Source organism: Rhizophagus irregularis, chromosome 24, assembly GCF_026210795.1.
Source record: "Rhizophagus irregularis chromosome 24, complete sequence".
Lineage (NCBI taxonomy): Eukaryota > Fungi > Glomeromycota > Glomeromycetes > Glomerales > Glomeraceae > Rhizophagus > Rhizophagus irregularis.
In genome coordinates this window covers 1,304,837-1,319,396 of record NC_089452.1, presented here as the reverse complement: position 1 = coordinate 1,319,396, position 14,560 = coordinate 1,304,837, and the positions used below count along the sequence as shown (strand labels likewise).

The 14,560-nt window shown below is 25.5% G+C and overlaps 5 protein-coding genes across 5 annotated transcripts; all 5 read left to right on the top strand.

The window, feature by feature from the left end:
• Positions 1–1,777: 1,777 nt before the first annotated feature.
• OCT59_015998 (uncharacterized protein) lies at positions 1,778–2,002 on the top strand (the record flags this gene model as incomplete). Its single annotated transcript, XM_066132188.1, has 1 exon — positions 1,778–2,002. The coding sequence occupies one exon, from the start codon at positions 1,778–1,780 to the stop codon at positions 2,000–2,002; it is 225 nt and encodes a 74-aa protein (XP_066003200.1).
• Positions 2,003–2,156: 154 nt separating this feature from the next.
• On the top strand, positions 2,157–2,573 carry OCT59_015997 (uncharacterized protein; the record flags this gene model as incomplete). Its single annotated transcript, XM_066132187.1, has 1 exon — positions 2,157–2,573. One exon carries the CDS (start codon positions 2,157–2,159, stop codon positions 2,571–2,573), a length of 417 nt encoding a protein of 138 aa, XP_066003199.1.
• A 1,154-nt stretch (positions 2,574–3,727) lies between these two features.
• OCT59_015996 (uncharacterized protein) lies at positions 3,728–5,590 on the top strand (the record flags this gene model as incomplete). The annotated part of the gene is made up of 1 exon (XM_066132186.1): positions 3,728–5,590. One exon carries the CDS (start codon positions 3,728–3,730, stop codon positions 5,357–5,359), a length of 1,632 nt encoding a protein of 543 aa, XP_066003198.1. The 3' UTR covers positions 5,360–5,590.
• A 1,882-nt stretch (positions 5,591–7,472) lies between these two features.
• Positions 7,473–9,203, top strand: OCT59_015995 (uncharacterized protein; the record flags this gene model as incomplete). Its single annotated transcript, XM_025320634.2, has 1 exon — positions 7,473–9,203. The coding sequence occupies one exon, from the start codon at positions 7,473–7,475 to the stop codon at positions 9,201–9,203; it is 1,731 nt and encodes a 576-aa protein (XP_025170958.2).
• Positions 9,204–11,770: 2,567 nt separating this feature from the next.
• Positions 11,771–12,130, top strand: OCT59_015994 (uncharacterized protein; the record flags this gene model as incomplete). Its single annotated transcript, XM_066132185.1, has 1 exon — positions 11,771–12,130. The coding sequence occupies one exon, from the start codon at positions 11,771–11,773 to the stop codon at positions 12,128–12,130; it is 360 nt and encodes a 119-aa protein (XP_066003197.1).
• Between the last annotated feature and the right edge of the window lie 2,430 nt (positions 12,131–14,560).

Sequence of the window (14,560 nt, the reverse complement as noted above, 5' to 3'; positions counted from 1 at the left end):
AAAATTTAGGACAAACTGGTTAAAACAAGGTGATTAACTTGTTTTATAAATGACTGGGAAATCTTTAATTTTAGTTTAATTTACACATGATGATAATTATCTTTTTAATGAATTTCGTCAAAATCGAAAGAAAACAAGAAAAAATTCAATCAAGAAAGTAGTGCTTCGATCTATAGCGGTTTTATCCGGATTTTCATCCGGATTGAATATCATTAAATTTCGCTGGCACTATGAGTTTGGCCAGAATTAGTATAAATTTTTGGGATAATAATACTTTAATGTTGGTTTAAATTATAGTCTGTTTAAATCTGAAATTCATAATCTTTCTCAGCCATAATCGTCATATGAAAATATTCAAGTTTTCATCCGGATCGAAGCACTACAAGAAAGGTTAAATTTGATGTTTTTGATTTCAATTTATTTTATTTTTTTTTCTTGTTCTTTTTGGGTAAAATGTTAAGGGATTTAGAATGCAATTAATCGACATGGTTTTACATTTTTATTATAATTGTCAAGTTTCGTTCTGGCTAGTTGAAATAATGTAATACAATCGTTAAGCCGATTTTTTAAAGAATAACAACATTTGGCGTAATTTATTTAATTTAAATAACGTGATTAAATTAAAGTATTAAAAAAAGAGAATGATTTCTAAAAAGTAAAAAATAATAAAACAATTGGTTCATTTGTTAAACCAAACGTTTGTTGAACATACTGAGAAGTAAGAACTTTTTGATAAAAGTTATATTTGACTCCAAGGAATTTTTATAATTCATAAACTTATTTTTTTATAGAAACAACCAATTTTAAAAAAATATATGTATTTTTAAGACTATTTTGACAATTTATTTATTTTAATCATAAAAGAGATCTGAAAAAAAGTAAAAGCACGGACGATAAAAATACAAGTTAAATACTCGGAGTAACTGAATTTTAATAAATGGTACGTAACATATAATGAGATAAGATAATAAGTGGGAATCTCTTTGATGGGAATTTTCTTTACTTACCATTTCAATTTTTTTTAGAAATTTTCATTTTTGTTTAAGAGTACGAGTTGATATTCATATTTTATAGACATTGATACACTTCCCTAATATGTTTAAAAAACCTCAATAAGGAAATAATCTCAAGTTTAGACATTTATAAAGCTTATTAAATTTATGAAAATTCCTATAAAAAAAATTCTAGAATTCTAATAATTTTTAGTTACAGTTGATTAAACCCGATTGAATTGTTTGAAGGGTTATTCTTGTTATCTTAAGCGTATTCTTTTTTTTTTTTTTTGATGAATGCGTTTCTTTATTAGTAAATGTAAGAGATATTACATGGTAAAAAAAAAAATACATTTGAAATTTGATGAAAACTGAAACCAGCATCATCAAATCTCAACTATTAGATCGTATCAAGATAATGAAATCACGTGAACAGAAAGTTGACGATCGAAATCGTTCTAAAAAAAGCTTTTTCAATTTTTCCTATAAGCAATATCGCTTTTATTTTGGTATTCATATCCCTTGTGAATATGTAGATAAGCCCGCATTCAATAATGATTTATCATTTTCCTGTTCAGTTCCAAGTCCTATTGTTTTGTCTAATCATAGGCACGCCTGCGGCGTCCACTTTTCCAAAAAATACCAAATCATTGTATTGAAAAACTCAACTCAAACTCCTAACATAAGGTTGGACATGCTAATCTGCTATTTGATAGATGGACATCAAAAGAAAAGAAAACTATTTTCTCCAAACGTACGGGTATTTCTTATAAATCCCGTTATACATGTATGCCAAAACATTGGATAATTTCCGATTCGTACCTAGTACCAAAGCTAGTACAGCTCGAAAACAAAGAGAACGCTTTAACCGTTCACTCCGACGTGTCTTTGGGTTGATTATTCCTAAAAATAATGGTGAACTCAACTACAAAGAACTTATTTCTATAGGACGCAAATATGGCTTCTTTTCCTCGAATCGCAATATGTCAACAAACGCATCAGTCATTTGAAGCACACCCGAACTCGTATCACTCCGATTGCTAACCAGTTCCAATTTTCCATCCCTCACGCTTCTGAGACAGTTCCAGTGGTTGCAGATGTAAAAGCAGACGAGATTATTGAAACATTAGCCGAACCGCTTTACCCTATAATCTGATACCGGACATGTTTATTCCTCACAAATACCGGAACATTATTCCAAAAGATCCCATTTATGATGAAAAAAGTTCTTTTATCGTCCCAGGTTCTTGGGAATGGTTCACCTTTATGTACAAGATGGAGATACAAATGGCTATTAAAGTCGCAGAAGAACGTCATTTAAGACTTATACAAGAAGAACAGATCGCACGTGAAGAGCATAAGGCTAGGGCCCAGAAATTAGCGCGTGATGAAGCTGGTTATTATGGCACGACTCCGCATTATCTCGACAAAAGACGTAAACTTACGGATGATTCGACAACTTTGAATAAGATTTATCACGACTCTATGTCTAGGTATCGCAAAAGACTCTTGTATAATCAAGATAGTTTGACAAAAGAACATCGGAAACTTAAAGCAGAAATGAAAGAATTCTTTCTTTGATTTCCTCAAGATACAGGTATTTTACCGGCGCGTCGTTATGCACACAAAGATCGTACGACAGATGAGAATTCTGCTTCTACTTCAGAGGATACTAAAGACCTCGAATGTCGGCCCCTTAAACGTGACGTAATTTGGTAGTACGTAAACGGGCACGCCATGATTCTATATCAGACGTTAACTCCACGGTGGCGGGTTCGTCTTACTAGTACTAATTTAGTTTCATTTTTTTAGATAATTATATCTTTTGATTTTGTTAGTCTTATTTTTTGTTTTCTTTTTTTTTAGTTATTTTATAATAACGATTTTGGAATTTTATATTTTTTTTTAAAAAAAATATAACTTTTATATAGTTTATCTATTTCTATTTTTTCGTGTTAGGTTTATATAATAACAATTAGAATAGTGTGAACCATTCCATCTATGACAGTATTTACAGATGGCGACTATTAGTCGAAAGAATATACGGGTCTTTTTTTTAATTAGATTGGAAGTTTTCCTGTTTGGGGTCGATTTTTCCCTAGACAGTTTTTATATATAATACTAGTTAGGACCTGTCTTAACGATCTTTGGCTCGTTACTTCTAGGTGAAGTTCTATACTGTATCTCATTTTTTACTTTCAGTTGTTACCTTTTGATCTTCAATGTAGTCCTCCTAGCCATAAAATAAATAAATAAATAAAAGAACTGATTCTTTTTTTATTTTTCTTGTTCATTTCATATGAACTCTCGAGCTGTTTTATCTATTACAATAAATATGAAAGGCAACAACAATGTGATGAATTTCAACAACATACTTATTTTATATGCAACATAAAAAAATTTGTTACTATCTTGGAATTTTGTGGATTTTGGATTTGGACAAAGTGATGGAATCTATTCCATTGAAATCAAGGTAGTATTTTTTCAAGACTATGATAGGAGGCAAATTATAAATTTATTAATAATCACATGTTTAATAATGATCGACATAAATTTTTTTTTTGCTGCGATTTTCTGAAAACTGATTGGTTAAATGATAATTCCTTTGTTATCTATAAATGGAATAGGTACTGTATATCACTTGATCACCACATATGTTAAAGAAAAATAACTCCAAAAAAATAAAATAAAGTACTCCCTTTTTTCTTTCTTTCGTTTTCTTCGTTTGCAATATCATGGCATGCTCAAAAGTATTGTTAGGAAATTGTCCCGAATTAACAGATGATATTATTCAATATTTTCGGGATGATATTCCAACATTAAATTCATGTATTTTGGTTAATAAATTTTGGTGTCAAATTGCGATTCCATTATTATGGAAAGATCCGTTTTCAATGAATAATCCTAAAAATTTTCACTTTATTGAAATTTATTTACAAAAAATAAATGAAAAAGACAAAACACAATTAAATAGATGTGGAATTAATAATAATGTATTTCCTTCAAAAACATTATTTAATTATTCCAATTTTATTAAATGTATAAATACACGAAACATATGTTCCAATATCGTAAATTGGATTGAAATTAACAAAACGTTTACCTGTTCAAAAGGACGTATTTTTTTATTATTAATTAAAGTATTTATAGAAAATGAAGCTAAATTACATACTTTTGAAATTGAAATTGCATTTAAATACCTTATGAGTAGAAAATTTTTTAATTCTATTTTTAAATTAATCTTACAAAATCCAAAATTTATTAGTAATATAAAAAATTTAAAACTTAATTTTAATGAAGAAATTGTAAAATATAAATTTGATTCTGAATTTTTGAAATGTTTTTATTATTATTGCAATTCAATTTCATCACTTCATATTAGATTTTCTGAATATGGAAGTTTTAGACATAACCACATGACAATTGAAAACCAATTATCACAAATTATTAATTCACAAAAAAATCTTGAAAAAATTATTTTTGCACATGATAGAAAATATCTAAATCCTTATTATCCACTTTTATATAATAGTATACCATTATATAATATCATAGGTAATTCTAATAGTACAAATTCTTTAAAGATAATTATATTTTATGGAATTAATTTTGAGAAGACATTACATATAAAAAAGGCGTTTAAACAATTAAATGGTTTAGAATTTATTCACATACTTGAATGTCTTATTTTTAATTCTAATTTTATTCAACAAATCATTGATCTTAATAAACCATTTAAATTAATATCTTTATTTATAAAGGATGAGTTTAGGTTTAATAGTGATGAAAATAGAAATTTACAAGTTGAATTAATGCAATTATTATTTCAAAAATTTGGGGAATATTTAGAAAATATTAGATTTGCCTCAGGTATAGATGGTGTAATACAATACAGAGCATTAGAATTTATTAATAATTATTGTAAGAGAATTAAATTTTTTGATATTTATACATATAATATTCAGAAAGCTCAAATTGTATTAGATTCAGTCAAAATTTTCGGACAAAACCTTAATTATTTTTCCATATATGTTTCTCTTTCTCATAATGAAACAAATGAATCTATAATGGAAATGTTTTCAAGATTAGTACATGTTCTTCCTTGTAAGTTGGAATATTTGAATTTACATTTTAATTATCAGATTAGAAAAAATGTTTGGGAAGTATTTTTAAAAAATTTAAAACATATTTTTATTAAGAAATTATTATTCAAAATTAATAATTTATTTGATGATATTTTACCATATATAAAGGAATATATTATGAAAGAACAAAGGACTGAATATTTAGCTATTGAAGGACGTATAGAAACCCAAAGTAAATACTACTATAGTATAGATTGGGATAAAAAAGAGTTGTTACTATGACAGATGAATTGAAGGAATTTGAATCATATAACATTAAAGTTAAAGAATATAATAATTTATATATTAAAGCCTATGATAAATTTATAGATGAGATGTATTAGGGATATGTATAATGTACTAAATCATAATTTATATTTACTGTATATCTATTAAGAGAATTATTATATGTTATTCATTTTGTATTCAATTTTATATTAAATTAAAAAACAGAATAAAATAAATATTATTTGATTTAAAAAAATACACTATTTTTATGTGATAAATTCTTCATACTTATAAAATTATCCAAATTTCAAACACTGGTAACAACTAGAAATTTGAAAAAAGAATGAATATCATAATTAAATGAACACAAAAAAAGAAATGTGAAATTGTAAAAGTGTATGATATAATTATTTATAAAAGAATAAATTACCAACAGATATTCTGATAGAGTGATGCTAGAAAAACTGACACTTTATATTTCCTTTTTTTGGCCATTGTATAAAGCTCTAAATGGTTCAGATTGGTCCAGGTTGAAGAGTAATCTAGGACCAGATTAAAAAATTACTTCATTTCAATCTGATCTGGATTATGTTAAAAGATAATTCAGGACCAGACCAGACTGAACCAGTTATTTAATTTGGCCCAGCCTAGTTCTATAATAATAAAAAATGTTGTGAAAATATTTTTAATTATAATTACTTTGAAAAATGTTTTACAACATTTTTTTGTTAAATTAATTAAAATAATATTGCAAAAGCATTTTTTAATTAAATTACTTTGAAAAAATATTTCACAACATTTTTTTAATTAAAATTACTTTGAAAAAACGTTTTGCAATATTTTTTCATTAAATTAATTATAGAAATGTTGCAAAAACATTTTTTTTATAATAATATATTAAAAAAAAACATTTTGCAACATTTTTTTATTTAATAATTAAACAATTACAATGCTTTTATTATAAAACTATTGCGAAAACAATTATTTGGTCCAATCCAGTCCTAACCTGTTTAATTCAATCCAGGTTAGATTTATAATCCAGGACTGGACCAGACCAGACCGAATATTTCAGTCTGGGTTGAAGCATCAACCCAGACTGGACCAATCCTAATTTTTGGTCCAGATTGCCAGATAAGGACTGGACTGATTAGCGCTTTACCATTGTAGTGCCATGAAATAATTGAAATATTGCAATGTTAATTATAAAATGTAATACGTTTTTATGATAGGTAAATCAGTAAATTAAAATCTTAATGTCACGTGATCATTTTGTCACATGACTGACATGAGTATAAACTAGGTATACTAATGAAGTTTTCAATATTAACTATATAAACTATAACTTTGGTTCATTTTGAGAATTAAAAATAAAAAATATATGATTCTTTTTTTATTTTTTCTTATTCATTTCATATGAACTCTCAAGCTGTTTTATCCATTACAATACAGTGTTCAGAAATGACCTGGTCATTTGACCATTTAAATGATTTATGAAATCATTTGTCATTATTTATAATCATTTGTCATTTGATCATTTTTGATTTTGATTGGCTAATACTATTTATCACATAAATAATCATGTGACTATAATTAAAAAATAATGAATGTAGTGTAGGCAAAAATCATAATGCTGGCCAAAATTACATTCAAATGACCAAGATCATTTGTCATTTGAGCATTGAAATGACATGTCATTTGTCATTTATCATTTGAATCATTTGGTCATTTCAAGTCATTTGCCGAACACTGTTACAATATATGTGTGTGGAGAATTGCTTCCATATGCAACATATAAAAATTTGTTACTACCTTGGGATTTTGTGGATTTTGGATTTGGACAAAGTGATGGAATCTATTCCATTGAAATCAAGGTAGTATCTTTTCAAGACTATGATAGATAGGAGGCAGAAGTAATAAACAAATTATAATTAATATAACTAAATCACGTGTTTAATAATGATCGACATAAAATTTTTTGCTGCGATTTTCTGAAAACTGATTGGTTAAATGATAATCCTTTGTTATCTATAAATGGAATAGGTATATAACTTGATCACCATATATATCAAGAAAATAACTGAGAAATAATAAAAGTACTCCCTTTTTTTCTTTTTTCGTTTGCAATATCATGGCATGCTCAAAAGTATTGTTAGGAAATTGTCCCGAATTAACAGATGATATTATTCAATATTTTCGGGATGATATTCCAACATTACATTCATGTATTTTAGTTAATAAATTTTGGTGTCAAATTGCGATTCCATTATTATGGAAAGATCCGTTTTCAATGAAAAATCCTAAAAATTTTCACTTTATTGAAATTTATTTACAAAAAATAAATGAAAAAGACAAAACACAATTAAATAGATGTGGAATTAATAATAATGTATTTCCTTCAAAAACATTATTTAATTATTCCGATTTTATTAAATGTATAAATACACGAAACATATGTTCCAATATTGTAAATTGGATTAAAATTAACAAAAAGTTTACCTGTTCAAAAGGACGTATTTTTTTATTATTAATTAAAGTATTTATAGAAAATGAAGCTAAATTACATACTTTTGAAATTGAAATTGCATTTAAATACCTTATGAGTAGAAAATTTTTTAATTCTATTTTTAAATTAATTTTACAAAATCCCAAATTCATTAGTAATATAAAAAATTTAAAACTTAATTTTAATGAAGAAATTGTAAAATATAAATTTGATTATGAATTTTTGAAATGTTTTTATTATCATTGCAATTCAATTTCATCACTTCATATTAGATTTTCTGAATATGGAAGTTTTAGACATAACCACATGACAAATGAAAACCAATTATCACAAATTATTAATTCACAAAAAAATCTTGAAAAAATTATTTTTGCACATGATAGAAAATATCTAAATCCTTATTATCCACTTTTATATAATAGTATACCATTATATAATATTATAGGTAATTCTAATAGTACAAATTCTTTAAAGATAATTATATTTTATGGAATTAATTTTGAGAAGACATTACATATAAAAAAGGCGTTTAAACAATTAAATGGTTTAGAATTTATTCACATACTTGAGTGCCTTATTTTTAATTCTAATTTTATTCAACAAATCATTGATCTTAATAAACCATTTAAATTAATATCTTTATTTATAAAGGATGAGTTTAGGTTTAATAGTGATGAAAATAGAAATTTACAAGTCGAATTAATGCAATTATTATTTCAAAAATTTGGGGAATATTTGGAAAATATTAGATTTGCCTCAAGTGTAGATGGTGTAATACAATACAGAGCATTAGAATTTATTAATAATTATTGTAAGAGAATTAAATTTTTTGATATATATACATATAGTATTCAGAAAGTTCATATTGCATTAGATTCAGTCAAAATTTTCGGACAAAACCTTAATTATTTTTCCATATATGTTTCTCTTTGTTGTAATGAAACAAATGAATCCATGATAGAAATGTTTTTAAGATTAGTACATGTTCTTCCTTATAAGTTAGAATATTTGAATTTACATTTTAATACTCATATTAGAAAAAATATTTGGGAAGTATTTTTAAAAAATTTAAAACATATTTTTATTAAGAAATTATTATTAAAAATTAATAATTTATTTGATGATATTTTACCATATATAAAGGAATATATTATGAAAGAAAAAAGGGCTGAATATTTAGCTATTGAAGGATTTATAGCAATCCAAACAAGTAAAAATAGTACATATTGGAAGAAAAAAGAGTTGTTTACTATGACAGATGAATTGAAGGAATTTGAATCATATAACATTAAAGTTAAAGAATATAATAATTTATATATTAAAGCCTATGATAAATTTATAGATGAGATGTATTAGGAATATGTATGATGTATATATAATCATAATTTATATTTACTGTGTATCTATTAAGAGAATTATTATATATTATTCATTCTGCATGCAATTTTTATATTAAATTAAAAAACAATTTTAAAAAAGTACACTATTTTTATGTAGTTAACTCTCTGTGCATATAAAATAATCTAAATTTCTAACACTGGTGACAACTAAAAATTTGAAAAAAAGAATGAATATCATAATTAAATGAACACAAAAAAAGAAATGTGAAATTGTAAAAGCGTACGATATAATTATTTATAGAAGAATAAATTATGAACAGATATCCTGATAGAATGATCTTTATCTAATAAAATCATCAGGCTTGTCCTATTATCTAGATAAAAAAGTCTTTTTTTTCTTAAATGTTTAAAATTATTATTAAATATCAAAAAAATAATAAATAATGATTTTAATATATTACAGTTTTACAGATATTAATAAATTATGATGAAATGATGAATGAATTAATTGATGATTTAAAAATTACGCTACTATATATTAAATATTATTGAGATTGGATTAATGGTCATTTTAATTCTAGGATATTCTAAACTATTCAAAAACTAGTTTAGTATATTGGTATAAAATTGTAAAATTTAAATTGAACTTAGATATGTTAATATTTAGTTTATTTCACTAATAAAAAATAAAATAAGAAGCAACAAAATATAGGAAATATTTCATAAAATATGAGCAAGAAAAGAGATGCTTGTTGCATTTATACTATTCATGAAAACTATTCAAGATGCCATTTTTCTTTTGGACTTGAAATATTCTAATATTGTATATTGTATCTCAATCTTTTTTGAAAATAAAAATAAAACTGGAATATGTTAACATAAAAAATTTGGTGATATTTAAGTTATACTGTATAACATATAGGCGATATAGCACGTCTCCATCAAATTAATTAATGAACTTGTTAAAATTAGGACTCATATAGTAGTCATATCATTTTTATACTCTTATTATTATTAAGCCATTGATCCTGGTACGAAGCAACAAGTGGTTGCTAGTAAATTGCTACCCCGATAGTATATATAACATCTTAAATGGACGTTTAAACTCGCTTTCATAAATCATGTAAAACGAATCACACTTAACACGAATTATAAAACCTTTATTAGTTTATTTGATAAAAGACTGCATTCCTCTAAGCAAAATATTTAAGAAGGTTCCACCACCAGTTCCTTCTAAGCCTAATAAAAAAGCCGCATACTTTTAATCTTTATTATCTTCAGCTTTCAATTATAATGATCGATATCTTAAATATATATATACTATATATATCATAATTTTGAATCAAATTATAAAAAGATGTGATTGGTAGATAGTGACAATATGGAACTTCCTTTTTTGAGATCCACAGGAAAAGTTCATAGAGAAATTGGTAACAAGACAGAAGTAAAATATTAGTATAGAAGAGATAACCATAACAAAAAAATATCGGAGAGATTGATCAAAATAATCGTAACCAAATTTTGTAGTAATCATTTATGATACAATGATAAATTCATAATAGTTATTTTTTTTATTAACATAATGATAGTGATAATGAAATATATTAATAATTTTCGTAATTTCTGGTATTTACCTTAAATATTTTATGTTATTATTTTTACACATTGACTTAAGTTGTGGAAATTCATTATTTTCCGGATTATACCAACTTGTGAAATTTGCTGAAAACGATTTTTATCGATAGTTCTTCTCAACCGAAATTATTGTAAATTCCGGCGAATAGATTAAAGTGTCGATATTCGATAGTGTTTGGATCCGGATAGAAACCGTCATCCGGATAAAATAAAAAAATTATCCAGTTTTTATCCGGGTTATCCGTTTCGAATAAAAATCCAGATATATCTGGATAAAAACCAAAATCCGGATAAATTTATATAAAAATTTTTTTTGTAGATCGGTTTTAACAGATAATTTTGTGGAACCTAATAAATAAATTTCGTGGTACTTATTTGTGGCTTTTAATTAAATTCGTGGCAATTATTTAATTAATCATAAAAACAATAGCATTTATTAGTTAAAATCGTGGCATTTATTTAATTAAAATCATGGCATTATTTGATTAAATTGATGGCTTTAATTTGTGGCTTTATTTAAATTAAATTCGTGGCATTTATATGATTAAGTTCATAGCATTTATTTGTTTAAATTCGTGGCATTTATTTGATTAATTGATGGCTTTAAATTTGTGCAAGGCTTTATTTAAATGAAATTCATAGCATTTATGTGATTAAATTCGTGGCATTTATATGATTAAATTCATGGCATTTATATGATTAAATTCGTGGCATTTATATGATTAAATTTGTGGCATTTATTTGATTGAAATTTATACACATTTGTGCCAATTAAAATTTGCAAAATTTTATTAATTAAATTTTGATTTATGAATTATTTATTTTTTATCAAAATTAATCTAGTTCTAAGCCTTAATTGAAATAAATAAATAGTGCATTTATTTTCCATCTTTCTGGATTTTTTTTTATAATTTCATTTATTGAATAAATAAAATAATTCATAAAATTATGGAAAATCAAAATTATATTGTCTTAAGTGAAAATGAAGGTTCTAGTGATGAAATTGCAGAAATTACTCCAATACCATCAAGAAGAGGATGCCCTGCAAAATCATCTAAAACATTTGGAAAACAAAAAATGGCAAGTACTAGTGAAAAATCAGATCAAGAATCATTAACTGCATTTGAATCAACAAGTCAAATATCAAATGATTCAAATCCCTTTAAGCAAACTACTTCAAAAATCAAGCCACAAACAAAAGTAAGTTGGGTATGGGATTATTTTGTTAAAAAGCAAAATGAAAGTGGAGGTACGTGCATATTGTCAGTTTATATTAGAAAATGGGGAAAAATGTTCAAAACACTATAAATATGATGGATCTACAGGAAATCTTAGTTACCATGCTATTAAACACGGAATTACACCACCTACAGAAAGTATTACATCTGAAAATAAATCAATGCCAACTCAATCTACTATGTCCAATATTAATGGACAAAAAGAAAAAGAATTATCTACATTACGATGGATTCTTTTAACAACCCAACCACTTTCTACTGTAACTAATAAGGCCTATATTGAGCATATGCATATTATTGATCCAATATTCACAATTCCTGGAGCAAAAAAAATAAGAATGATGATTGCTCGTAGTTATGGGTATAATAGAGATAAATTAAAGCTACTTTTAAAAACTGCTCAATCAATATATTTAACTACTGATTTATGGTCTTCTCGTTCAAAACATGGATATTTGGGTTTAACAGCAACTTGGATCAATAAAGATTTTGAAATAATGGATGTTTTGCTTGAAATTTCTTATTTTCCAACCCCACATACTGCACAAGCAATTACTGAAGTAATCAAAAAAGCTATTCAAAAATGGGAAATTGAAAGCCAGGTTATATCAATAACAGCAGATAATGGAGCTAATATAGTAGCTGCCATTCGAGATTTAGAACCAATTAAAAGACTCTCCTGTGCTGCCCATACCTTACAATTGGCAATTAATAAAGGTTTAAAGGTTGTAGAAGATTTGGTATCAAGTGTAAAACAATTAATCAATTTTTTTTCCACTCAAAAACAAATTGAAAGACTGATTAACGTTCAAAAAGACATTGGTTATGAAGAAACATACCATTTAATACAAGATATATCTACTAGGTAAATTTTTTACATTTAATTAATTACTATTCAATTAAATTTTAATATTTTATTATTATAATTTTAATTAAAATTTGATGTAATTTTATTTGATTATTTAAGGTGGAACTCTTCTTATTTAGCATGGGTAGGCTTATTTTTCTTCAATATGCAGTACTTCAACTAAATATAAATTTGTCATGTTCTCTCAAACCTGAAGAAAAAGCTGATGGTAATAGATTAAAAAAACTTGTGTTAAAGGATAATGAATGAGAATTATTGGATGAATTATGTAATATATTAGCACCATTTGAAAAAGCTACACGAGATTTTTCTGGAAGTACCTATATAACATTAAGTCAAATGTTCCCCATCATTACAAATCTTACAAATTCCTTAAAACCAGTTGATAATTTACATGAGGAATATGAAGAACCTGATGATAATACCATTATATCTGATACAGAAGAGAATTTAACTAACCAGTCAACTGGAATAGATTATAATAATATTTCAGAAGTTTTAAAAAATGTAAAAAAAAATATATATATAGGCTTAAAACACTACTGGTCAATGCCAGATGAGTTTGGCATTATGGCAGCACTTTTAGACCCACGATATAAAGATCTTAATTTTATATCTGATGAAAATATAAAAGTAAAAATTCATTCAAGTTTACAGATACAATATGATCAGTTGAAAAGAGAAATGCAACAACAAATTAGTACTCCACCATCACCCACAATTACACCAATTTCAACAATTTCAGCTGATACTAGTAGAAGTTCAACTCCCAGTACAAGATCTTTACATGAGTATAGAGAGATGCGTGGAAAATCAATAAGAAAAGTATTTCAAACAACAGAAAAATCTACTGCATCATCAACAATAGCTGATGAAATTACTACTTATTTTCTCTTGCCAGTTGCTAGAGAAAATAAAAATCCATTAAATTGGTGGAAGACTAAAAAAGAAATTTTTCCAATTCTTTCTATTATTGCACAAAAATACTTAGGAATTCCTGCTACTTCTGTAGCTTCTGAGCGACTTTTTTCTGATGCAGGGAATCACATTACGGCAAAAAGAAGTTTATTGGATCCTGGTTTAGTAGGAAAAATGGTATTTTTAAAACGCAACATGCAAACTATGGATCATATTAATGTATTTCCACCAGATTTAGAAGTGGAAAATAATGATTTTGTGGAGGATGAGGATGTATTAGAATAATTGATATTAAATTTATTTTTGTTAGTGTCTTATTTTTATTATGTAAATGTTTTTAAATAAAGTGAATTTTACTTTTATTAAATAAAACAAGTTAACATTAAACATGGCAGGGAGCTATAGTCATAGTATAATTAGAACTGTAATAATTCTGACTTTTTTTTTAATTAAGTTGGTTTATACTACCATACAGTATCATAATTATTATGATAAATAGTTTTTAAGATTTAAAGAGAATTTCTAAATTTTAACTGGTGGAAAAATTACTGGTAGATCATGTGATTGTGTATTAAATATTCATGTGATTTATTATGATGATGCAATTTCATTTGGCTCGCTTCGCTCGCCGGGCTTTTCTAGCCAAACCATAACTTTCACTTTATTTGCAAAATTTTTGATTATATTTAACATATCTATAAAAAAAAATGAGAA